The sequence below is a fragment of the Salvelinus sp. IW2-2015 genome, linkage group LG6.1, assembly GCF_002910315.2.
Source record: "Salvelinus sp. IW2-2015 linkage group LG6.1, ASM291031v2, whole genome shotgun sequence".
NCBI classification, from domain to species: Eukaryota; Metazoa; Chordata; class Actinopteri; order Salmoniformes; family Salmonidae; genus Salvelinus; species Salvelinus sp. IW2-2015.
In genome coordinates this window covers 27,434,455-27,461,128 of record NC_036845.1, presented here as the reverse complement: position 1 = coordinate 27,461,128, position 26,674 = coordinate 27,434,455, and the positions used below count along the sequence as shown (strand labels likewise).

The following is a 26,674-nucleotide window of genomic DNA, read 5'->3' as shown; positions in this document are numbered from 1 at the left end:
GTGTGCGTGTGCGTGTGTGTGTGTCTTCCAATAGTTTTATACGAGACAGACACACAGAGAGAATGTTGTACTAGAGGGGTGACATCATTGTTGGTTTGGCTAAGAGAAACAGTGTCCTCGGAGTCATCAGTGAGATTTACAAGCAGCCATTGACTCATTTTATACTTCATTGACTCACACACACTCACACTTTATAGGCTGTTCTCTAATGGATCTCTGGGGCAATCACTGCTCAGAACACATGGGTTAATCTGTCTCTTTTAATTTTCTATTTCTCTTGTTTTCTCTTTCCCTCCCCATCTCTCTGTAGGGCCCGCTCGGCATGGATGGCAAACCAGTGAGTATCTATTTGACAGTTGAATGAAACATGCTCTAATTTTACTGCAATCTTTTATTGATTTTAACTCTTTGACTCTCTCTCCTCTTCGTAGGGTCTCCCAGGTCCTAAAGGAAGTCAGGTATGCTCATTCCTCTCATTCCTGCAGTGGTTGTCATGTTGTTGGGAGTGGGAAACACGTAAAAGTTACAGGGATATAATATAATATTCTACACATGTTCATGTGTTTAAGTCTGTGAACGCAGGTGAGTATTGGAATCCAGGTGACTCGTTTCTGCACGTCATCAATCGTTATTTATTGTCCTAGTTGGAAAATACATCTATAGTGAGTTGGCGAGGTTACCATCAGTAGTAATCATGTAATCCATCCAAAAGTTGTTCCAGCCTCTCCAGACCTCATTGGGAGTCATGGCCCAGCTCTGCCTGAGGACAGAGCACTGAAACCCCTATACACTCCAGCCCTGGGGCCCATCTATCAGCCAACACACTGCTCTACCCACACACACACACTCACTCAGGGAGAATGGAGATTGGGGATAGGGGAAACAGCAGAGGCGAAGAAAATTTTTAGGAGAGCGGGAGAGAGGTAGAAAAAGAGAGAAAGAGAGTTTATGACTTTCGACAGAGGCTCTTTAAAAAGTCATTACTACGGCCACCTTCCTCAGCCTTGGCCACGAAGAGAGGACTCATTTATCCACTGAGACATAAAACACTTGCAGAGCACTGAGAGCGGTTTGAATAACACTCTCCAAACATCATTAATCAGTTGTTTCCTGCTAAAGAAGATGTCAAGCTGGGGTTGTCCTTTAATTCTTACGGCTGAGATCCCGTTAACGGGATCGACTTGACAACAGCCAGTGAAAGTGTAGGGCGCCAAATTCAAACAACAGAAATCTCATAATTAAAATTCCTCAAACATACAAGTATTTTACACCATTTCAAAGATAAACTTGTTGTTAATCCAGCCACAGTGTCCGATTTCAAAAAGGCTTTACGACGAAAGCACACCATCTGATTATGTTAGGTCAGTACCTAGTCACAGAAAAACACAGCCATTTTTCCAGCCAAAGAGAGATCCACAGTAACCAAGCAGAAATAGAGATAAAATGAATTACTAACCTTTGATGATCTTCATCAGATGACACTCATAGGACTTCATGTTACACAATACATGTATGTTTGTTCGATAAAGTCATATTATATCCAAAAATCTTAGTTTACATTGGCGCGTTATGTTCAGTAATGTTTTGCCTCCAAAACATCCGGTGATTTTGCAGAGAGCCACATCAATTTACAAGTATACTCATAATAAACATTGATAAAAGATATAAGTGTTTACATGGAAATTTAGATAAACTTCTCCTTAATGCAACCGCTGTGTCAGATTTGCTTACGGAAAAAGCACACCATGCAATAATCTGAGTACGGCTCTCAGACACAAAAACAAAGCCATACAGATACCCGCCATGTTGTGGAGTCAAACAGAAGTCAGAAATAGCATTATAAATATTCACTTACCTTTGATGATCTTCATCAGAATGCACTCCAGGAAGTCCAGTTCCACAAATAATGTTTGTTATGTTCGATAACGGCCATAATTATGTCAAATACCTCCTTTTTGTTCGCGCGTTTAGTTCCAAAATCCAAATTGATGACGCGCAGGCCAGACGAAAAGTCAAAAAAATCCATTACAGTTTGTAAAAACATGTCAAACGATGTATAGAACCAATCTTAGGATGTTTTTACAATAAATCTTCAATAATGTTTTCAACTGGAGAATTCCTTTATCTGTAGAAATGCAATGGAACGCAGCTAACTCTCACGGGGCGCGCCTGAGTGAGCTCGTGGCACTCTCCAGACCCCTGACTCAATACTCTCATTCCCCCCTCCATCACAGTAGAAGCATCAAACAAGGTTCTAAGGGCTGGTGACATGTAGTGAAGCCTTAGGAGTCAATATGACCCCATAGACACTGTATATTGGATAGGCAAACCTACAAACCTCTGATTTCCCCTCCTGTTGGATTTTTCTCAGGTTTTTGCCTGCCATATGAGTTCTGTTATACTCAACATGCATCATCAAACAGTTTTGAAACTTCAGAGTGTTTTCTATCCAAATCCACCAATAATATGCATATCTTAGCTTCTACGACTGAGTAGCAGGCAGTTACTCTGGGCACCTTATTGATCCAAGCTACTCAATACTGCCCCCAGCCATAAGAAGTTAAAGGGCTTTCCAACAATCAGAGCTCTGCGTTAAAGTCAACCAGGGTGGCACAGACATTCTTACTGTGTTTTTGCTGATGGGCGACCTCACAGCACACCACACCTTAGAGGAGGAGTGACAGAGATGTGATGGATGGAAGAGGGAAAGGAAGAGAAAGGTGAAATGGAATAAGAGAGGGGGATAAGGCGAGGGAGGTGGTAAAGAGAAAGGATAAATGGAGATAAGGAGTTAGAGAGGAACAATAAAAGATGTCCAGGCAAGAGAGAGAGAAAAGAGACAGAAGAAGAAGTGTGAGAGGTTGGAGTCCAGACAGCTTGGTGCCCTGATCTCCCCTCCCTCCTTTTCTCCACTCTTCCCCTCTCTTCCTCTTGTCTCTCTGGGCCTGAAGGAAATGGAAGAGAGCAGGAGTTAAGCTTCTCCCTGTCAACAAGTGGGGAATCGCATTACCCCTCACTCTTATCTTTCCCCTGGCGCTACCCCCATCTCACCTAACAATGTCCCCTCCTCTCCACTCACTGCGACCTGTACGCTCTCGTTGGCTGCCCTCGCTTCATACTCGTCGCCAAACCCACTGGCTCCAGGTCATCTACAAGAACCTGCTAGGTATCAAATCAAATGTATTTATATAGCCCTTCTTACATCAGCTGATATCTCAAAGTGCTGTACAGAAACCCAGCATAAAATCCCAAACAGCAAGCAATGCAGGTGAGAAAGCAGCGGTGCTAGGAAAAACTCCCTAGAAAGCCAAAACCTAGGAAGAAACCTAGAGAGGAACCAGCTATGAGGGTGGCCAGTCCTCTGGCTGTGCCGGGTGGAGATATAACAGAACATGCCAAGATGTTGAAATGTTCATAAATGACCAGCATGTCAAATAATAATAATTCACAATAGTTGTCGAGGGTGCAGCAAGTCAGCACCTCAGAGTAAATGTAGTTGGCTTTTCATAGCCGATCATTAAGAGTATCTCTACCGCTCCTGCTGTCTCTAGAGAGTTGAAAACAGCAGGTCTGGGACAGGTAGCACGTCCGGTGAAACAGCAGGTTCCAAGCCGCAGGGTAAAGTCCCCCTTATCTCAGCTCGCTGTGCACCATAGCAGCACCCACCTGTAGCACGCGCTCCAGCAGGTAATCTCTCTGGCACCCCAAAACCAATTCCTCCTTTGGTCGCCTCTCTTCCAGTTCTCTGCTGCCAAGGACTGGAACGAACTACAAAAATCTCTGAAACTGAAACACTTATCTCCCCACTAGCTTTAAGCACCAGCTGTCAGAGCAGCTCACAGATTACTGCACCTGTACATACCCATCTATAATTTAGCCCAAACAATTAACTCTTCCCCTACTGTATTATTTCTTATTTATTTTGCTCCTTTGCACCCATTATTTATATTTCTACTTTGCACATTCTTCCACTGCAAATCTACTATTCCAGTGTTTTATTGCTATATATTGTATTTACTTCGCCACCATGGCCTTTTTGCCTTTACCTCCCTTATCTCACCTCATTTGCCACATTGTATATAGACTTATTTCTAACGTATTGATTGACTGTATGTTTGTTTTACTCCATGTGTAACTCTGTGTTGTTGTATGTGTCGAACTGCTTTGCTTTATCTTGGCCAGGTCGCAATTGTAAATGAGAACTTGTTCTCAACTTGCCTACCTGGTTAAATAAAGGTGAAAAAAAAAATATTAAACTTCCTTTCCCTGTCTTACGACTGAAACATCAGCATACCCAGTGTAGGAGAGAAACACAGAAAGACTCTTTCTCACACACACACATGCACACACACACTGAGCTCAGCTCAGCCTGTCGGCCTGGAGGACATTATTAGCAGATGTCCCCTACAGCTCTCCAGTATGGTCAATCACAGTGGGTTTGTGGTCATAGCGCGGTCTGCGGTCAGGAGCCACATTCACGGTCCCAGTGCCACCTGTCATCAGATAGATCAGTGTGACTGAGAGGTGGGCGAGAGGATGGCCCGTAGTGAGGGTTAGCTCATCGACGAGTCCACTGTCCATAGGGGAACTACTCAGCCAGTCAACCAGTCAGATCATCCTTAACACACACAGCATGTCAAAGCATAGCTTCAGTGCGCTGTGGCTGCCGACCCCTTAGCGATAATAGCGAATGGTTCCTCTCCAGTCTCCATACCGAACGACACAGTTCTACCTCATTACATGGAAAAGTCCTTCTCTGAGGGAGGGGTGGAAGAATGGATGTCTTGGCCTTTGAATTGTATTTCTCATTACCTCGGAAACCCTTCAACAGGACTTCCCGGAGGCTTTTTACTCAGTCGGCAAACATTAGCGAAAGTCGCTAAATGTTTGCGAAAAGAGCTCAGGTCGTTTTTACGCTGGCTCGCGTTCAGAGACGAAACTGTTCAACTCCCCGTGACTTTCGACAAGGTGTATTTCTGTGAGTGACATGGATATCTGGGGCAAAATCATCACATTCTGTTCGATTGAACGCCATCCCCTGGTTGTTAATAGGGAATCAGGGAGATATGTGTCTTATTGTTGGAGTTAGATCACCCCAGAGTCTTCTTATTAAGCAGAATGTAAAAAAAGATCCTGTGGGGACATACATTTTTTCCCTCAGTTGAACAGCATCAAACACAGATTTGTAATAACAGATTTTTCTCTCATTATCTCTCCTTTTTCTCCAGGGACCAGCGGGACTCAAGGGAGATAAGGTATGTTCAAATATAGAACTTTACCTCACTCCCAGCTGTACTGTATGCAGAATCCAGAAGGATGTGCAACTGGGAATTATGTCCTGTGCACGGATTGTGCACACTGACTGACAGACGCTCTCAATCACCCGCCCGCACACACATTCTCACATGTCTCCTATCCAACAGCGCACAGATTACCTGGCATGCATGTACTGTACAGAGCTCATATATTAGCTGCAGTCAGAGATCTCTCATGTCAGGACATGAACCGGCTTACAGCCCTGTAGCACTGTACTGTGGCATACTGCTGAGATCCCATCCATCTCTTTCTCAAACTCACACACTCTCACACTTTGCCCAGCCCAAAATGTCTGAAATGGATAGCACTGTATTGGACCAATGGGTGACTTGGTGTGTGTGTGGGTGACTCTGTGTTTGTGTGTTTGTACATGCTAGCGCTTGTGTGTGTGTGTCATATGCGTGCGTGGAGCGTATAAGCGTGGTCACAGGAACAACACACGTGTGGTGAAGAAGATCCTGTCGGGAATATTATTCCCGCTGATGAACAGCAATTTGGAATGACGGATGATGCGAAAGGTTCCGGAAATTTGGCTGCCGTTCTGTAATCACCATAGCCCTGTTATGAGAACACAGAGCCCAAATCCCCCTCATCTGAGCAGCAGCAACACTCAGCACGTGTCCTCTCCTCTCCACAGTTTCCCTTGTGGGAGATGATCCATAAATCCATATTTCATTGGCTTTGCAGATGGCGGCTTTGGTTTACTTACTGTAGCATCGCCGCTAATTGTGTCGTTTCGCTGCTGTCAACTGTTCCAAATGTAGACCGAAATGTGTGTGACCGAAATGAATAATGACTTTAGAATAAAACGTAACACCCACCCCATGACTGTTGTTCAGGGACAAGACATAGAGGTGGTGGAGGAGGACTGTACATTCTTGGGTGTTGTATTACACCACACGCTACAGTGGGGGAAATGCACAGAACAGATTTATAAGAAAGGACAGTTAAGGCTCTATTTTTTTAAGGAAGCGAACCTCTTTTAATGTTGATTTATTGTCACTGTTTTACAAGTCCTTCATCGAAAGTGTCTTAAAGGTCCATTGTAACCGTTTTTATCTCAATATCAAATCCTTTCTGGGTAACAATTAAGTACCTTACTGTGATCGTTTTCAATTCAAATGGTCAAAAAGAAGGAAAATTGCTTCTTAGCTAAGTGCAATGTCTCAAGCAAGAATTTTGCTCGGACTGTCTGGAAGTGGTCTGAGGGGCCTAATGGGAGGGGTGTGTAACCTGAAAACTAGCCGTTATTGGCAGAGAAGAGGGCAAACTCTTTTTGGTATTGGTCTATTAACTTATGATGTCACCAGACGGTTGAAAAATCCAACCGAGCCAAACAAACTACAATTTCAGGTGCTCTTTTCAAACAGCTCTGACACTAAAAGTGCATTATCATAATTTGCACAACTTCTCAGTATTATTATTAGGAAATATGTATAACACGGGAAAATCACGTTTTTAGAGAGCCCTGGTCCCAGCTCTGCAAGTAAGGTGATGGGTGTCAAGCAGACACGTCTGGAGGTCATCTATGACAAGAGAGCCCTCACTAAGGCCCACAAGGTACAGATGGACCCCAGACATCCTCTTTACCAGGGGTTTGGACTACTCCCCTCGGGGTGATGTTATAGGGCCCCAGGGTACAAAGCAAATAGAGCCAGGCATTAAAGGGCCCCAGGGTACAAAGCAAATAGAGCCAGGCAATCCTTTGTCTAAGTAGCATTAAGGCTTCTGAATGTTTTAAACCAACCACCAGTAGGAATGTGGCCTACAGTTGAAATTTAGTTGACAGAATGTACTGATATATATTGTACAGATTAATCCTTGACCTCTCATGAATTGCACCTTTTCTACCTGTATGTATTGTCAGCAAGTCCTTGTTCTATATTTGATTATGTGTATTTATGTCTGCACAGTGCAGCAACCCAAATTTCCCCACAGGGATAATAAAGCCATTATCTTATTTTGTGTTGATGGTTGTTCTCCTCTTGTGTGTCCTCTACAGGGTGACCAGGGAGACATTGGGCCCAGGGTAAGTTTCTCTCCCTCTCTAAACCTGTTTCCCTATCTCCCTCACTCTCTCTGACTGCTGAAGCGAATGATGTAGGGTATGTATAGAGCTATGGGTGTACAGTGCATTCAGAAAGTATTCAGACCCCTTGACTTTTTCCACATTTTGTTATGTTATAGCCTTATTCTAAAAGGTATTAAACAATGTATTTTTTCTCAGCAATCTACACACAATAACCCATAATGGCAAAGCGAAAACAGGTTTTTAGACATTTTGCAAATGTATTAAAAAACTATATATATAGAAATAACTTATTTACATAAATATTCAGACCCTTTGCCATGAGATTCGAAATTGAGCTCAGGTCCATTGATCACCCTTGAGATATTTCTGCAACTTGATTGGAGTCCACTTGTGGTAAATTCAACTAATTGGACATGATTTGGAAAGGCACACACCTGTTTATATGCACAGTTGACAGTGCATGTCAGAGCAAAAACCAAGCCTTGAGGTCAAAGGAATTGTCCGTAGAGCTCCGAGACAGGATTGTGTCGAGGCACAGATCTTGAGAAGGGTACCAAAACATTTTCTGCAGCATTGAAGGTCCCCAAGAACACAGTGGCCTGTGTGGAGATGGGAGAACCTTCCAGAAGGACAACCATCTCTGCAGCACTCCACCAATCAGGTCTTTATGGTTGAGTGGCCAGACGGAAGTCACTCCTCAGTAAAAGGCACATGACAGCCTGCTTGGAGTTTGCCAAAAGGCACCTAAATGGACTCTCAGACCGTGAGAAACAAGATTCTGTTTTTCAGTGGCAGGGACTGGGAGCAAAGTGCAGAGAGATCCTTGATGGGAGCCCGGACTTGAACTCGATCGAACATCTCTGCAGAGACCTGTGCAGGAACACTAAGGCTGTAATCGCTGACAAAGGTGCTTCAACAAAGTACTGAGTAAAGGTTCTGAATACTTGTGTATTTAAAAAAAAAAAACTGTTTTTGCTTTGTCATTATGGGGTATTCTGTTTAGATTGATGAGGGGAAATTAACAATTTAATACATTTCAGGATAAGACTGTGACGTAACAAAATGTGGAAAAAGTCAGAATGAACTGTACGTACAGTATACTGTATGTATGCACCTGACCTGAGGAAATTCAAGCAACGAGGGCGTTTGTTTGAATACAGCACCTCAACTCCTGTTCTCCAACTCTTGTTCACGTCCCAAACTCTATCATCTGTTCTCTGGCTCCGTCTGTCTCCCCTCCCTCCCTCCCTCCCGTTCCCCCTCTCCCTGCATATTAGGGTAATGGTCCGTCCCAAATGGAGAAAAAAGGCGATGGGGAGAGGGTGGAGGGGAATTGGCTCTGTGGAGTATTTATAACATCTGAAAAACACTCCACTCACATCATTCATCATTGCCATGTTAACACATGTATATGCACAGAAAGACATTACCGGTCTTTACACACACCGTTAACACGCTGTATAATTCCTCTGATCATTTAGGCGAGGCGGTGTGTGTGTGGGTGCGGGAATTTCTGCGTTTGTGTGTACGTGTTTTCCCAACGTGGCTAGCATGACGGCCGAACCCAGAACTCACTCTTCCTCTTCTGATGAGGCTTTAAAAGCTCCCCCTGTTCCAGTCAAATATAAGAAATGAAGCCATTTAAGTGTGATGGAAATACTTATATTTCACCGTGGAAACCCCAAAACTAGGACTCCGAGCCAGAACTAGCATCCAGAGGGGACCGGTCTCCTCCAAACCATCTCTTTTTACATTGTGGGGGTAACCTCTCTCTGCATCTGGAGAATGCTGTCATTGTTGCCTTTTCACGATGTGCTATCATCCATCCCTGTATTTAACATCTATATAATTATCTCCTACTTTACTCAGTGCAGGTCCAAAAACTGCTCCCCTGGGGATATCTGGTGTGGACCATTCTGTAAGAAGTCATGGCCTTAGATTAACGGTTTACAGTACTGTATATCTTATCACTGTGCTTAATGAGGTTAATCTGGGTTAGGTGACAGGTTACGGGCAAACGTTGTCTCCTACCTATTGTTGGTAAGAGCCCTTCTTTATATACTCAGCTACTGCTCTATATATATCTATATATCCATAGGATGCATTCCAAATGGTACCCTGTTCCCTATATAGTGCACTACTTTTGACCATATATGGGGACTAGGGTGTCATTTGGGATGCAACCCCACTGTCTCTCATTCACATCTCATTCTGAACCACACTGGTGTTTGTGAGATAATGTGAGATACTGCTATTACATGTCAACGAAGGACAAACCCAGTGGTATTTACGACGCGGTCAGCAACATTGATGAAATTCCTGACTTTTATCTAGCCATAAGTCCCTTTGGTTTCCCAGCCCACCAGCCAATCCTGCGAGATCTTGAGGTAATTCTCTGTGTGGTAATGAATCCCTTTGGCATTATGCGTTGGCTATTGCGCCAAGGGATAAATAATGTACTTGGATGCGGCGCCTGTAACTGCGATCTGCCTGGGTAACTTTAGAGCCAGAAAGGATTGCTTAGAAGCACAAGTTTTTCCAAAACAAAGCAGCTCGCAGACTGCTACAGTATTTGCAGCTTGGCACGTTGCTCGTTGATTGGGTGTTGATAGATTAGGTGACAAGTGTCAGCAAATTAGCAGGATGGGACTCTCAGTCAGTATATGCTGCTGAATGAGAGTTTTGGGGTATACATATCAACTATTTGCATTTGTTGTCTGTGTTAACAGGACCTGATAATATATTGATGTAGACAGTAGGAGTACACACTTAACCAATGTGGTCCTGTGTGGCTCAGTAGGTAGAGCATGGCACTTGCAACGTCAAAGGTTGTGGGTTTGATTCCTGCTGGGGCCACCTCTATGTATGTATATGCACGGATGACTAAGTCACTTTGAACAAAATGATTTGCTGAATGGTATATATTATAATCAATCCCCTGCCCCACACTCTGTCAACACTGGGTTCTGATGCCAACTCTCTCTGTACTCTCTACCTCTGCCCCCATTGGAGAGGATAAGAGGAGACACACAAAAACAGGAAGTAGTCATGCATCACTGTCAGTGTGACTTCCTGTCGATCTGTCATCATTACTGCCAGTGTTGGCCCAAAAGTGGGCTCAGATCACATACACATGATGGCAGAGACATTAAAAGATACTCAATAACCCAGAATGGCAGAGACATTAAAAGATACTCAATAACCCAGGGATGGCAGAGACATTAAAGATACTCAATAACCCAGGATGGCAGAGACATTAAAAGATACTCAATAACCAGAATGGCAGAGACATGATAAGATTACTCAATAACCCAGGATGGCAGAGACGTTTAAAAGATACTCAATAACCCAGGATGGCAGAGACGTTAAAAGACACTCAATAACCCAGGATGGCAGAGACGTTAAAATAAACTCAATAACCCAGAATGGCAGAGACGTTAAAAGATACTCAATAACCCAGAATGGCAGAGACATTATAAGATACTCAATAACCAGAATGGCAGAGACATTAAAAGATACTCAATAACCCAGGATGGCAGAGATATTAAAAGATACTCAATAACCCAGAATGGCAGAGACGTTAAAAGATACTCATAACCCAGAATGGCAGAGACATTATAAGATACTCAATAACCCAGGATGGCAAGACATTATAAGATACTCAATAACCCAGAATGGCAGAGACATTATAAGATACTCAATAACCCAGAATGGCAGAGACGTTAAAAGATACTCAATAACCCAGAATGGCAGAGACATTATAAGATACTCAATAACCCAGAATGGCAGAGACATTAAAAGATACTCAATAACCCAGGATGGCAGAGACATTAAAAGATACTCAATAACCCAGAATGGCAGAGACGTTAAAAGATACTCAATAACCCAGAATGGCAGAGACATTATAAGATACTCAATAACCCAGGATGGCAGAGACATTATAGATACTCAATAACCAGAATGGCAGAGACGTTAAAAGATACTCAATAACCCAGAATGGCAGAGACATTATAAGATACTCAATAACCCAGGATGGCAGAACATTATAAGATACTCAATAACCCAGAATGGCAGAGACATTATAAGATACTCCATAACCCAGAATGGCAGAGATATTATAAAGATGCTCAATAACCCAAAATGCAGAGACATTATAAGATACTCAATAACCCAGGATGGCAGAGACGTAAAATATACTCAATAACCCAGGATGGCAGAGACATTAAAAGATACTCAATAACCCAGGATGGCAGGACATTAAAAGATACTCAATAACCCAGAATGGCAGAGACATTAAAATAAACTCAATAACCCAGAATGGCAGAGACATTATAAGATGCTCAATAACCCAAAATGGCAGAGACATTATAAGATACTCAATAACCCAGGATGGCAGAGACGTTAAAATAACTCAATAACCCAGAATGGCAGAGACATTATAAGATGCTCATAACCCCAAATGGCAGAGACATTATAAGATGCTCAATAACCCAAAATGGCAGAGCCATTATAAGATACTCAATAACCCAGGATGGCAGAGACATTAAAATATACTCAATAACAAAAAGAAAAACAGCCACCACTCTACCACAGAAAGATATCACGATGATTTTACTCGAGGCTGTTCAAAGCACCTTTGAAGAAGGCGACAAACATTCTAGCTCAAGAGGCTCTCCATCTTTAAGACAAGACTCTGACTGTTGCGTCCCAACAGGAAGTAACTGTGTATTTAGGTTCATTCTTCAGACTGCGATGAAAGACCCCCCATGGTAGGGTTTTATCCCAACCCAAGCTGTCCTCTCTCTTTCCCTCAGTGTGGGGAGATAGAGGGCATGGTGGATAGGAGCTTAGAAGCTAGACAATTTTTTGTCTTACTGTCATCCTGATGTTGGAAGAGTAGGACCCAGAGCTTTACACACACACACACACACACACACACACACACAACACACACACACACACACACACACACACACACACACACACACACACCACCACACACACACACACACACACACACACACACACACACACACACACACACACACACACACACACACACACACACACACTGAGCCATGTGGTCAGAAAGAACTCAGGTTGTACAGTGTTCATGAGGTGTAGGGGAGATGAGTGTATAACACCCTTTCAGTCTGTAGTGAGACTCTGCGCTATAAGGGATGATCAAATGTGGTCTTCACGGTAGGAATGAGTGAGTGAATGAGACAGAAGAGAGGGGGGAAAGAGAGGCTGTGGTGTCGGAAACCTCAGCTGTACAACGATCGCCGCAGCCCACTAACAGAAAACTCATGACCAGACTGGCATATCTCTCTCTCGTTCTCTCTCTCCCTCTCTCTCTCTCTCTCTCTCTCCCTCTTGTCTCTGTTCGGCTTTTTCTTTTTCTATCTTTACTCTCTCTCTCTCTCTCTCTCTCCCTTTTATTTCCCCTCGCCCACCAACTCTCTCTATCCCTCTCTCTCATCCCTCTCTCCCATCCATTTGTTTTGTGAGGGAACTCAAACAGACTTGCTGGTCTCCATATGAGTTATCTGCCGACAGACTCTCTGTGTTCTGTTCTGCTTGGGAGGAAATTATCATAGTTACTGTCTGTTGGGCTCAACAAAACAGAGCCTCCAAACACAACCTCCTCTGTGGGTTTAAAGATATGCATTATTATAGAGTGAGTCACACAGATATTGGTTTACAAAGAAAGAAAGGGACATATACAGCAAATAGGTACAGACTGGTTCACATATCCTAAATCCTAGATATGGATTTCCTGGAGAGTGAATGGATAGATGATAGAAAAGTCCTAGCCCCGACTATACATTATTATTTAAAGTTGGTGCTATTTGATGACTATTTAGTGTACTCTACAGCTCTGTCTAACTGGGTATGAAGAGATATGAGTACCGGTAGTATACAGATCAATCCTTCCACATTTTAACATTATAGACACCCATGTGGCGAATGGACTGTCACACACACCTGTTGAACATTTAACTTAGCCACATGGTGCTCCACCATTCCTCCGACAGGTGACTCACCCTCCTCTGTGTTTCTCCCCCCTCCTCCCCCGTCCTCCCGCAGGGCCCTCCTTCCCACAACTCATACGCAGGTCTGCACAGTAATCAGATCCTCACCGTTAAGGTTTGTCCCTCGTGCCCCTCCGTAGCCTTGTTCTCCCAGCAGGCCTCCGCTGACCTGCCTTTCTCTCTCCGCTGGACTACAGTTGCTGGGTCACCTTTGACCTCTCAACCCTGACCTCTTACCTGGAAGCTTACTCTGTCAGTCTCTCACTTCTCAGCACCTCACTCTGTCTCTCCTTGGAGAATGGAGGGGAACTTCAGCCTGAAATCGGTCCCTGGCTTATTTAATCACTGATTTATTGATTTTTCTTTCTTCCTGTTTCCTTTCCCTCTATCTCTCTTTCTCTATCCACCGCTCTGTCACTTTCTCTTTCAATCTTCTGCTCTGCACCCTCTCTGTGCTTCCCTCCATCCCTACTCTTCCCTTTTTCTCTCTTCCTCTTCCTCTGTTCTCCTGGTTCAGATGGTCTTTCCCCGCTATGACCACGGCTTTATGTCTGGTGACCAGTCCAACTTTCAGAGACGCTTGATGAAGGTACACCTCCACTAAGGCATGTGTGCACCTCTAACCACCTTTAACCCGTTCACTGCTGGTTGATATCTCTTATTCACTGCCTGATATCATATCCCTCACCCTTTTCTTCATTATATCGCTCTCTCTGTTGTCATCTCTCTTTTGCTTTCTCTCAGTTCATCCTCTCATGCCACGATGTGCTGTGTTTTGTTCAATGTCAGCGGTGTGTGTTGTGTGTGTGTGTGTGTGGTGTGTGTGTGATGTGGGTGTGTGTGTGTGTGTGTGTGTGTGTGTGTGTGTGTGTGGTGGTGTTGTGTGTTGTGTGGTGTGTGTGTGTGTGTGTGTGTGTGATGTGTGTGTGTGTGGTGGTTGGTGTGGTGTTCCATTGTCCTATTTCGTAACATGACAAAACAATAGAAAACATATCAGGAAACACTACAGGGCCACATAGTGTTAAGAGCGGGTTAGGATGTGCTTTTCATATATTGGGAATAGAACAGCTTTGTTCGGTGGAGTTCTCTGCCTTCCAGAACTATGTTAATCGTCTACGCAGGGAAACGGCCGAGAGTCTGGTGGATGAAGACCCTTGATAGAATCAGTGGAAAATGAAAAGGCCCTTCCCTCACACATCTCACCAACAACAACAGGGCCCAGAACCAGCACATACATTATGGCGGTGATTGAGAATGCTGGGAATATCCATGTGAAATACCGAGATGACTCTGGTTAAATGGAAATGGATTTAGTTTATACAAAGAACCAAGCAGGAACATGTAACATGAACAGGGTACTTTAAACCGTTAATAGATTACTTTCACCACAAGTGTGAAAATACTGTGTGGAATGTATGTTTTTATTTGAATTTTATTTTACATTTATTTAACTAGGGCAAGTCACTAAGGAGATGCCTAAGTGGGATGTAGCGCTAAGTGGGTTAAGGGAAATTCTTGAAACTGGCGAGGAAGGAGTCGTTTTTGCCTTGTAAATTGTAATTCCATTGGTAAAATACCCTTTCATGTGATGTTGGTTCTTTGGCTAGAGCAATTTAAATTAAAACACTTCATTCACAGTTCAGTTTGATGCTTGTGTTTTAATACTTTAGTTAAACATATCTCGTGCCTGGAGAGTGTTACATGTGTATGTTTGGGTGTTTGGGGTGTCATATGGTAAATAAATTTTACCATTCTGGAGAGAAAACAAACATTTGTGTGTGTGTGTGTGTGTGGTGTGTGTGTGTGTGTGTGTGTGTGTGGTGTGTGTGTGTGTGTGTGTGTGTGTGTGTGTTGTGTGTGTGTGTGTGTGTTGTGTGGGTGTGTGTGTGTGTGTGTGTTTGTTTGTCACCATATTTTTAAATTTCTTCTATCAGGATGTCCCTCTCTTATCCCTTTGTTGTCATCCTGCAGGGTGACCAAGGGTCCCCGGGCCCCAGAGGCCCTCCTGGGAACACAGGCAAGGACGGGCCCCGCGGCCCCGCTGGAGAACAGGTATCAGCATTACCTTACACACACATATAAACACACACATACAGGTAAAGGTAGAATATACAAATGTAACCCATATGCATGCACACACACCACGTACACACACACACACATAACTTCCCATTGTCTCCGTCACTTTCTCCTCCCTTTATCCCCTCGCTCTCTCTGTCTTCCTCTATTTACCAATACTGCGTCCTCTCTTAGTTCCATGCAGCTGATGATGGAGAACTAGGTTGCCGCCACTAAGTTTCTGGTCACTCCAACACCTGTCATCAATAGCTCTGTTGACCACAATAGTGTTGACCTGGTCGTGTTGACCACATGGGCGTGACAGTGAGAGACAGTGAGAGACAGTGAGAGGATAGTGAGGGGAAAGGGTGTAATAAGAGTGCAGTGAACCCACATCGACAGAGCCTACTGTGGCTGCCAGCGAGCTGCGGCTTACTTAAAACAGCCCAAAATAAACGCTTTGCTCCTGGCCTCATCTGGTTTCTGTAACAGAAGGCCACAAAGTGATCCAGCTAGCCCTAGTCTCCCACCAGTCGGCCCTACCCCAGCTCTATCACTCTGTGCCCCTGTAACAGATATGGCACTCTCTCTGGGTTCATCCACAGTTTTACTGCCTCACCAAACAATAGATTTTTAGCCTTGGGCCGCCACTGTTTCTCTAGATTAACTTTAAACCAGCCTGGGGTTATTTCATCTGGAGCCACTGCCTCAAACTGTGGTTGGAGATCAGTGGGACGAGGAGCCGGAGTAGGGGTTTAGGTTATTTGTGTTTATCCAAGATCACAAACGAATGCACTGTTACCCATATTGGCAGTTGGCATGGTGTCAAAGCTGGACTGTGATGAAAAATGTCGGTTAGACAGGGCAAGAGGAGGGCTGGCTACAAAACAAATATGGAGCAGAGTGCAGGGACGGACAAAAAAAACAGACTTGAGTCATAGACGGGGGTGTAAACAAATTGCTTGTCCTTTTATTGAACATAGTCCCGTTGCAGAGCAGAAAACAACTAAACAAAGCAACGTGGAGGCTGCTAGCCCTGTCCATGTTGTAGACAGATGTATGAGTGAGAAAAGCAGAGAATGAAGAGTGGATCTGTTGTTCTGTTCTTTCTCCCTAGTGAATGACCTCAAACCCTCCTCATTACTGAGACAGGGAGAGAGAGAGAAAGAGAGAGAGGGAGGGAGAGGGGGAGAGAGAGAGAAAGAGTGGGGGGGGGGGGGCAGAGAGAAAGCACAGAGGCTGTTCTGTGGCATCAGATAATAAGAGAAGGAGGGTAAGGAGAGGGGCAGAGGACTTGAGAAAAGATTGCCCGGTGGCATCGAAAGGTAAGAGACAGGAGTGGAAGAAGAGAAAGTTTGGGTGAGAGGGAAAACAGAAAACGATACGGTAAAGGTGAAGGGTGAGGGGAGAGTGTGTGGGGCGGTGTGCGTACATGCCTGCCACCGTACGTTTAGAGTGGAGAAGGAAGCCAGATGGAATACATCCCTGTTCTCAAGTAGGCAATGGAGAAAATGGGAAATATGAGGAGAGAGTCAGCGTAACTTCCCATTCATAATAATATTTGTTAATGGAGAGCAGTAATGCTCGAGTGCGTAGATAAACAGACACGCGTGCTTAAGAGACAAAGAGCTGTCTGTCTGTATGAGGGGCTACTTACACAGAACAACTCTCCAGGCCTGGCCTCTCCATGGATGATTTCAACACACATGGTTCTACACCAAGCATACAATTCATCCACCTGACACACAAGCACCACATGTTTGTTTTACTATCCTTGTGGGACCAAACAATTGATTCCCATTCAAAATCATATTTTCCCTAACCCCTAACCCTAAACCTAACCTTAACCTAACGCTAACCTTAACCATAACCAAAATCCCTAACCCTTAAAACCTACAAAGGGAAGACAACCGTGAGCTGCCCAGTGACACGAGCCTGCCAGACGAGCTACATGACTTCATGCTCGCTTTGAGGCAAGCAACACGAATGAGAGCATCAGCTCTGAATGATCACGACCTTAGAGATCACGCTCTCCCTAGCCGATGTGAGTAAGACCTTCAAACAGGTCAACATTCACAAGGCCGCAGGGCCAGACAGATTACAGGACGTGTACTCCGAGCATGCGCTGACCAACTGGCAAGTGTCTTCATGACATTTTCAACCTGTCCTGACTGAGTCCTGTAATACCAACATGTTTCAAGCAGACCACCATAGTCCCTGTACCCAAGAACACTAAGGTAACCTGCCTAAATGACTACCGACCCGTAGCACTTTATGTGCTTTAAAAAGGCTGGTCATGGCTCACATCAACACCATTATCCCAGACACCCTAGACCCACTCCAATTTGCATACCGCCCCAACAGATCCACAGATGATGCAATCGCTACTGCACTCCACACTGCCATTTCCCACCTACACAAAAGGAACACCTACGTGAGAATGCTATTCATTGACAACAGCTCAGTGTTCAACACCGTAGTGCCCTCAAAGCTCATCACTAAGCTAAGGACCCTGGGACTAAACACCTGCCACCTCCCTCTCGTGGGTGCATGCTCAGTCACCTCCTATACTCCCTGTTCATTCATGACTGCATGGCAAGGCACGACTCCAACACTATCATTAAGTTTGCCGACAACACAACAGTGGTAGGCCTGATCACCGACAACGATGAGACAGCCTATAGGGACGAGGTCAGAAATCTGGTCATGTGGTGCCAGGATAACAACCTCTCCCTCAACGTGATCAAGACAAAGGAGATGATTGTGGACTATAGGAAAAGGAGGACAGAGCACGCCCCATTCACATCGACAGGGCTTTAGTGGAACGGGTTGAGAGTTTCAAGTTCCTTGGTGTCCAGATCACCAACAAACTATCATGGTCCAAACACACCAAAACTGTAGTGAAGAGGGCACGACAAAGCAGGAGACTGCTATTTTTCAGTCAGGAGACTGAAAATATTTGGTATGGGTCCTCAGATCCTCAAAAAGTTCTACAGCTGCACCATCGAGAGCATCCTGACTGGTTGCATCACTGCCTGGTATGGGAACTGCTTGGCTTCCGACCGCAAGGCACTACAGAGGGTAGTGCGTATGGCCCAGTACATCACTGGGGCCAAGCTTCCTGCCATCCAGGACCTCTATACCAGGCGGTGTCAGAGGAAGGCCCTAAAAATTGTCAAAGACTCCAGCCACCCTAGTCATAGACTGTTCTCTCTGCTACCGAACGGCAAGCGGTACCGGAGCGCCAAGTCTAGTTCCAGAAGGCTTCTTAACAGCTTCTACCCCCAAGCCATAAGACTTCTGAACAGCCAATCAAATAGCTACCCAGACTATTTGCATTGTCCCCCTTCCCCCTCTTTTACACTGGTGCTACTCTCTGTTTATTATCTATGCATAGACACTTTAACTCTACCTACATGTACATATTACCTCAATTACCTCAACTAACCTGTGCTCCCGCACATTGACTCTGTACTGGTACCCCATGTATATAGCCTCGCTACTGTTATTTTACTGCTGCTCTTTAATTATTTTTATTTTTATTTTTAACTTATCTATTTTTTCATTTAACACTTATTTTTCTTAAAACTGCATTGTTGGTTAAGGGCTTGTAAGTAAGCATTTCACTGTAAGGTCTACTACACCTGTTGTATTCGGCGCATGTGACAAATAAGATTTGATTTGATTCGATTTGAAACCCTAACATCTAACCCCAAAATGTAACCCTTAACCCTAATTCTAACCCTAAACCTAACCCCTAAGCTTAAAATAGCCTTTTTCCTTGTGGGGATGGGCAAAATGTCCTTGTTCTATTATCCCCGTGAGGTCTTCTGGTCCACACAAGGAGAGTAAAACCACACACACACACACACAGTCAAAATTTGCATTTGGTGGATTCATTCTAATCACCATTGGATTCCAGCCAAGAAGTTTGAAAAGGAAGATGCTCTGTGTTTGTTTGTGTATGGTACCTGATTGTGTACATGAGGTCATAGAATGTCTTCTTATAGAAAAAGGAATGAGGGGTTATGTATGCCCAAAGCCATATACATGTCTTTACACATGTGGTTCATTGTGAGCAGAGGTACATGTCCTCCAGCATAGGAAGACTGAGCCAAAAACAGCTGGAAATACAAAACATGTCTCACACATGTGGTTCATTGTGAGCAGAGGTACATGTCCTCCAGCATAGGAAGATTGAGCCAAAAACAGCTGGACATGCGTGACATGATAGCAGGCACATAACCATGACTCTATGTAGGATGATAAAACACTGACCTCCTGTGGCTAGTCCTCAGAATGCACAATGTCTAATGGAGACCTGGATGTGTGATTTTTTTCTGCTTGGTTCTCCACAGGGTTTCCCTGGTCACGATGGTGTGGAGGTGAGTCTGTTATCCAACTGTTTATGTTTCTTTGTGTTTTGACAGTTTGACTAGTACAAGAGCACATAACATGGTACTGCATCTAAAGATGTGTTATTTCGTTTTGGGCGCTAGCACGTGCAGGCGAGTTTAGAGATTATGCGCCAACTACATCTCTTTGTCATTCACAGGGACAAGCAGGTGTACCTGGAAAGGCGGTAAGTCATGTCCCTACACATACCACAAAATACACTATAAATGTACACTTGATATGCATGGAGTTCACAGTATATCTGCCCGGATGCTTATGCATACAATAGGGTACAGGTTTGTGTTGTGTGATTACCTTTGTTGACCCCTTGTGCGCTCTCAGGGTGAAGATGGCGAGCCAGGATACCCAGGGCCACAGGGACCCCCGGGGTCAAAGGTGAAGATGATGCTAACGCTAATTAAGGAGTTAGCCATTGCTAACACTATTGGCTGCTTATTACATGACCACGCTCAGAGTTTCTCCTACGCCTAAACCTCCTTCTCTTCTTTTTTTCATCTCTATGTCAGACTGTTTTATTCCCTCTCTCTCTCTCTCTCTCTCTCTCTGGCCATCCCTGCCTCTCTTATCTATCCCTTTCATTCCTCTTTCTTCACTTGTTTCTGTCTGGAGTTTATCGCTCTTAACAGGTCTTGGGTGGCATGGATTGAGACATCAAACACATTGCTTTCGCTTTCATTTGTACCCTCATTGCTCTCTCTCGTTCTCTCTCCATCTCTCCCTCTCCTCCGAGTTAGGCCTCTAGCCAGTGCTAAACGCTCTCCTCTGTTGCAGTGATGTCATGGGCTTTTTAAAAGACTCCAGAGACGACAGATGCCAGGCACTCGGCACTGACTGCCTCTCTATCAGCTTCGGTCTGTGTGTGTTTGTGTGCGAGTGTGTGTCTGTGTGTGTGTGTGCGTGCGTGCTGTCTGGGAGTGAGTTGAAGTGAGCTGCTGTTTGTGGTTACTGACGTTTTTATTGGGGACGAAGTGCTCAGCTCAAACTGCTATGGCCAGGAATAGAAGAGGGCCTGCTGGCCTGGCCTTTCTACAGTCTGTAACACAGGCCTGTTCTATGGTGTTAATCCCTCTCGGTTCCTCTGGTGTTGTTTTTCACCACTTCCTCCTTCCAGCTATACCACCATAGATGGAACTGACCGTCTATAGCAGGCCTACACTTTTATATGATATTGTGCTGAACACATTATTGTGAAGTGGCTTAGCTACGCCTAAGCGTTGTGTTTTTTTCTGTTTAACAGGGGGAGGCTGGTTTGCTGGGAGAGAAGGGTGAGAGGGGCATGGACGGACTCCCAGGGTTTAAGGTGAGACATATCCTGTCACCTCCACATAAATAAATACATGAGAGGTTGTTTCTCCTGTATGGACACAGCCAATTCAAAGGCTTTTGTTCAACTGTTTGTGTTTGTGTGTATTTTGTAGGGAGACAAAGGAGATATCGGAGAGCAAGGCACCCAGGGAGACTTGGTATGTGTACACAGCCTAATCTCCACCAAAGATCATGTTCACAGTTGTCTGAGGCTACCTTTTTATGTACTTTTTTGTGTGATTATTTGATGCTCATGAGCATCTCAATCTCTCTCTCTATATATATATCTTTCTCAATATATCTCTTTCTCGCTATCTTTTTCTCAATATCTTTATCTCTTTCTCAATATCTATCTCTCTGTCTCTTTATCAATATTTCTCTCTATCTTTTTCTCAATATCTTTATCTCTTTCTCAATATCTATCTCTATCTCTTTCTCAATATCTCTCTATCTCTGTATCTCTTTATCAATATCTATCTCTATATCTCTCTCTCTTTCTCTGTATCTCTTTCTCAATATCTCTGTGTCATTCTCAATCTCTATCTCTCTTTCTCTTTCTCAATATCTCTCTCTATTTCTCTTTTTCTCTTTCCCTCGATGACTCTCTCTCTCTCTTTCTCTCTCTCTTTTCTTCCCCTCTCCTCTTAGGGTTATCCTGGTGAAAAGGGGGTTCCTGGCTCTACTGAGGTCATTGACTTCAATGGGAAGCTACTAGAAGCCTTCCAGGTGAGACCACCCAGTCAGAGACTTAGACAATGTGTTTGAAGGCCCATAGAGTATCATAGAGTTATCCCGACAGACTTAACATGCTGCTCTTCCTTCCTGACAGGCCATCCAGACCATCAGTGTCGGGGTAAACCACTGTCACATCACGGCTTTGTCGATGTGGTCTGTGTAGTCAGTGTGTTCTCACACACACTAATGCATAGACATAGGCGCATGCACTCATACACGTGAGCATACACACGGGTGCCCGTGTACACATGTAGCTTCTAAGACCAGAGTGGAACAATCCCTGAGTGTTTTGTGTAAGGAGGACACTCGATCCCACAGCCCTGACATCAGACATATTAGATATCACTACTCCATCACCCACAACCACCAACTAACCAGAGACATAAAACCAAAGTGTCCTGCAACCAGCCACTGTCCCCTCATACATATATATACACAGGATGCAACACCAAGCTACCGTAAATACCTCACAGCTGGAACACAACCTCTGATATTACATAGTGACATTCTCAATCATGCAGAATCAAAACATCATTCATTTCACTTTTCAAATGTATTTGTTCCATGCTGTGTTACTGTTGCCTCACATGATATGCGGCTTGACGTTAACCCTGCTATGTGGTGGTGTGATCTGTGATGTTGCTTGGGTTGAAAGAACTAGAATGATATAATATCCGATTTGCACTTTTCTTGCTCACTCCAGTCGGGACGCATAGTAAAGAGAGAGGGAGATGTCTTTTAACTCATTTCACAGTCAAGGCACAAACATCTGCTCTTCATGCTGTGCCCCATGCTACATGCTAATAAGAGATCCCTATCTCTTCACTGGCGTGTGCTTCGGATTCAACGACACTATCTACAGGGGTCCCCAGGTTTAGAGTAGGCCCATGCACATGCTATGCTTTAGACATGACTGAGTTACACATGAGCTGGTCACAACATAGACCTGAGATCTTATCGGTGTTCTGAAGCCTATCTATATCAGTTTACATACTGGTGAACTATTGAACAAACCCAAATCCGTTTTGAATCGTTTCACTTGCTTCATGATGTGCCATATTGATTCCATCCACGTTTGGGTGATGAAATTGGCGCTTCAGAATTCATTCATTTGTTTATTACAGCGTTCAAATGATCCGCGTGGGTGGCCATCGTTTCAGGAGATGGAGTAACTTGGAACAATAGTTGTTTGTAAACCCTTTCCCGTTGCCATAGTTTTGCCAGAGCACAAAACAAAAACCTGGAAGAGAGGGCATGGAGAAATCAACATGTATAATACATCTCTGGGAATTAATCTGATTTCCATCTTTTATTGCTTCAAGAGGTCACACACACAACCTCTGCTTTGTGGCGAAGCACCACCACAGGAGGCACAATGGCTCCATGTCCCTCACATACAGCATACAGAAATAGAACCATGTATTAGCTCCAAGGCCTAGGGTCAGCCTTCTCAGCCCTAACCCAGGAACCGTCCATGCTGCAGTGAGAAAATGTCAGTCTGAGTCCAGGCTTTCCATTCTCCTGCCCTGAGAGGTTGACTCCATCCTGCCCCATTAACTATGTGGTTAGAAGAGGTTAGGATGCTATGGATGCTATGGTAATAACTCTGGCTAGGTCAATAGGGCTGTATCAGGCTCTTTTAGGTTTACTGCTGGTGGGTGCTGGAGGTATTTGCTGTGGTGTGTGTGTGTGTGTGTGTGTGTGTGTGTGTGTTGGTGTGTGTGTTGTGTGGTGTGTGTGTGGTGTGTGTGTGTGTGTGTGTGTGTGTGTGTGTGTGGTGTGTGTGTGTGTGTTGTGGTGGTGTGTGTGTGTGTGTGTGTGTGTGTCATCCCCAGCTCCTTGCTGGACTTGATCCACTTTCCTATTGTTTGCTCAAGACTCCAGAGTCCTTCTCTGAGAGTTCAACCCGGGGTTAATAATATACCAGCCATGTCGTGTGACATGATGCCAAGGTATTGTGTTCAGCCAACCGCATAACCTGACCCAATAGATCAATTTTATTGCCGATTTGCACCAAAGCATCCATAGCAAAGCTGGTCCTCATCAGAGAAAGGAGAATAATGATCCGTTAGTTTACTGAGAGTGTTGTGTTGTGAAATCCACCATCCATCCACAATGTTTTTCTGTTTTTGCCCTACACTGGCGTCTTGAATCCCACAATTGCTCTAAGGATAATACATACATAATCCACTGACTCTGAGTTAGTATGCTTGTCTGAGCGGACCTACTCAACAAACAATCACTGTTTGCCTGCCTGATGAAGAGTGATGAAATTGGATATACGTAGATGTATCCATGGATTTGATTGTAATTCTACTAACAGACTACTGAGACAGATCGACTTGCCTGGCTGATGTTTTGTATTTTGTGTGACCTCTCTGTCTGTCTGTCCCTTCCTAGGGCCCACCAGGTTTACCGGGGCCCCCAGGACCCCCAGGGGGGAAGGTAGGGTCTTATTTATATACACATGCCATCTCTTCTATCCATTGTGTCTGAATCAATGGAAGTCAATACTCTTTGAAGGTAAATTGTCAGTTTGAACTTGTGTCTTTTCCTCACTGCTCCAGGGAGAGCTAGGCTTGCCTGGGACATCTGGACTAGATGGGGAGAAGGTATAGACACTCTAATGTCCCTTTGACAGTTTTTTTTATAACCCACGTTGAATCACTGTATCACTCCAATGTTTGGAAATGTTGCACGTGATATATTTAATTCACTTATTATCTGGAATGATAATGAACATGATTAATCAGTTGTCCTGAATCTCTCACCTCTCACCTTTGACCTCTAACCTTCTCTCCTCTTACGGTCCGAAGGGAGATATGGGGGAGACGGGGTCGATCGGAGAGAAAGGAGAGAAAGGAGAGATGGGTCTCTCTGGGCCAGGGGTAAGTAAATAGACGGGACTCCAAAGTAATAACCCCTTTCATTAGAGGTGTATACATATTGTTGAGTAGCCTACCGTAAAGAGATTTAAATCCCCCTCTCTGTCTGTCTCAGGGGATGGATGGACAGAAGGGGGACAAGGGAGACTCCAGGCTGGAAGATAACCTGGTAAGTAAAGCACACTGGTGTATACGGTATTCACACACTCAATAGTTGTTTTTGAATCTGTATCATATTGGCATTGAACACTGCTTCATGTGGAGCGTACCTTGGCAGACAGTTGAATTACATCTTGTCTGTGTCTCAAAGGACACCATTTGAGATACAACCATTGATATGTTCATCATCTTTAATGTGCTTGTTGTTCTGTTATTCAGGTTCAGATGATTTCTCAGCCGGGCCCTCCCGGCCCCCCAGGACCCCCTGGACCTACAGGGTACATGGTGAGTGTCACTATACGTGAGTGTCTGTGTGTCACCTAAAGAGTTTCACCCCTCTGTTCCCCAATATGATGTGGCTGAATCATTTCAGATACATAAGACTGACATGAAATGATATCTTTGTGTGTTCCAGGGTCATCATGGAACGCCTGGCCCTAAGGTAAGACTAGAAGGCCATAGAGGTACAGTAATGTCTGTCATCACATTGTATTTGTCACATGCTTCGTAAACAACAGGTGTAGACTAACAGTGGAATGCTTACAGTGCCTTGCAAAAGTATTCATCCCCCTTGGCATTTTTCCTATTTTGTTGCATTACAACCTGTAATTTAAATTGCTTTTTATTGTATGGACATTGTATGGACATTGTATGTAATGGACATACAAATAAAATCAAAATTGGTGAAGTGAAATTTAAAAAATAACTTGTTTCAAAAAATTATTAAAAATTAAAAACATAAAGTGGTGTGTGCATATGTATTCACCCCCTTTGTTATGAAGCCTCTAAATAAGATCTGGTGCAACCAATTACCTTCAAAAGTTAAATAAAGTCCACCTGTGTGTAATCTAAGTGTCACATGATCTGTCACATGATCTCAGTATACCTGTTCTGAAAGGCCCCAGAGTCTGCAACACCATTAAACGAGGGACACCACCATGCAAGCAACACCATGAAGACCAAGGAGCTCTCCAAACAGGTCAGGGACAAAGTTGTGGAGAAGTACAGATCAGGGTTGGGTTATAAAAAAAGATCAGAAACTTTGAACATCCCACGGAGCACCATTAAATTCATTATTAAAAAATGGAAAGAATATGGCACCACAACAAACCTGCCAAGAGAGGGCCGCCCACCAAAACTCACAGATGAGGCAAGGAGGGCATTAATCAGAGAGGCAATAAAGAGACCAAAGATAACCCTGAAGGAGCTGCAAAGATTGGAGTATCTGTTCATAGGACCACTTTAAGCCGTACACTCCACAGAGCTGGGCTTTATGGAAGAGTGTCCAGAAAAAAGTCATTGCTTACAGAAAAAAATAAGCAAACACGTTTGGTGTTCGCCAAAAGGAATGTGGGAGACACCCCAAACATATGGAAGAATGTACTCTGGTCAGATGAGACTAAAATTAACTTTTTGGCCATCAAGGGAAATGCTATGTCTGGCGCAAACCAAACACCTCTCATCACCCAGAGAACACCATCCCCACTGTGAAGCGTGGTGGTGGCAGCATCATGCTGTGGGGATGTTTTTCATCGGCAGGGACTGGGAAACTGGCTAGAATTGAAGAAATTGTGGATGGCGCTAAATACAGGGAAATTCTTGAGAGAAACCTGTTTCAGTCTTCCAGAGATTTGGGACTGGGACAGAGGTTACCCTTCCAGCAGGACAATGACCCTAAGCATACTGCTAAAGCAACACTCGAGTGGTTTAAGGGGAAACTTTTACATTTCTTG

General features: G+C 44.2%; 1 protein-coding gene across 1 annotated transcript in view; it reads left to right on the top strand.

The window, feature by feature from the left end:
* col23a1a (collagen type XXIII alpha 1 chain a) overlaps positions 1 to 26,674 on the top strand; it is a 57,107-nt gene that overhangs the window by 19,519 nt on the left and 10,914 nt on the right. Inside the window, exons 2-20 of the mRNA XM_070444106.1 lie at positions 311 to 337; positions 432 to 458; positions 5,229 to 5,255; positions 7,319 to 7,345; positions 13,901 to 13,972; positions 15,355 to 15,435; positions 19,800 to 19,826; positions 19,997 to 20,023; positions 20,179 to 20,232; positions 21,095 to 21,157; positions 21,276 to 21,320; positions 21,811 to 21,888; positions 21,992 to 22,015; positions 24,298 to 24,342; positions 24,465 to 24,509; positions 24,714 to 24,785; positions 24,898 to 24,951; positions 25,161 to 25,226; positions 25,357 to 25,383. Coding sequence (XP_070300207.1) covers positions 323 to 337; positions 432 to 458; positions 5,229 to 5,255; positions 7,319 to 7,345; positions 13,901 to 13,972; positions 15,355 to 15,435; positions 19,800 to 19,826; positions 19,997 to 20,023; positions 20,179 to 20,232; positions 21,095 to 21,157; positions 21,276 to 21,320; positions 21,811 to 21,888; positions 21,992 to 22,015; positions 24,298 to 24,342; positions 24,465 to 24,509; positions 24,714 to 24,785; positions 24,898 to 24,951; positions 25,161 to 25,226; positions 25,357 to 25,383 — 876 coding nt within the window. The 5' untranslated portion in view covers positions 311 to 322. The remainder of the gene's footprint in view (positions 1 to 310; positions 338 to 431; positions 459 to 5,228; positions 5,256 to 7,318; positions 7,346 to 13,900; positions 13,973 to 15,354; positions 15,436 to 19,799; positions 19,827 to 19,996; positions 20,024 to 20,178; positions 20,233 to 21,094; positions 21,158 to 21,275; positions 21,321 to 21,810; positions 21,889 to 21,991; positions 22,016 to 24,297; positions 24,343 to 24,464; positions 24,510 to 24,713; positions 24,786 to 24,897; positions 24,952 to 25,160; positions 25,227 to 25,356; positions 25,384 to 26,674) is intronic.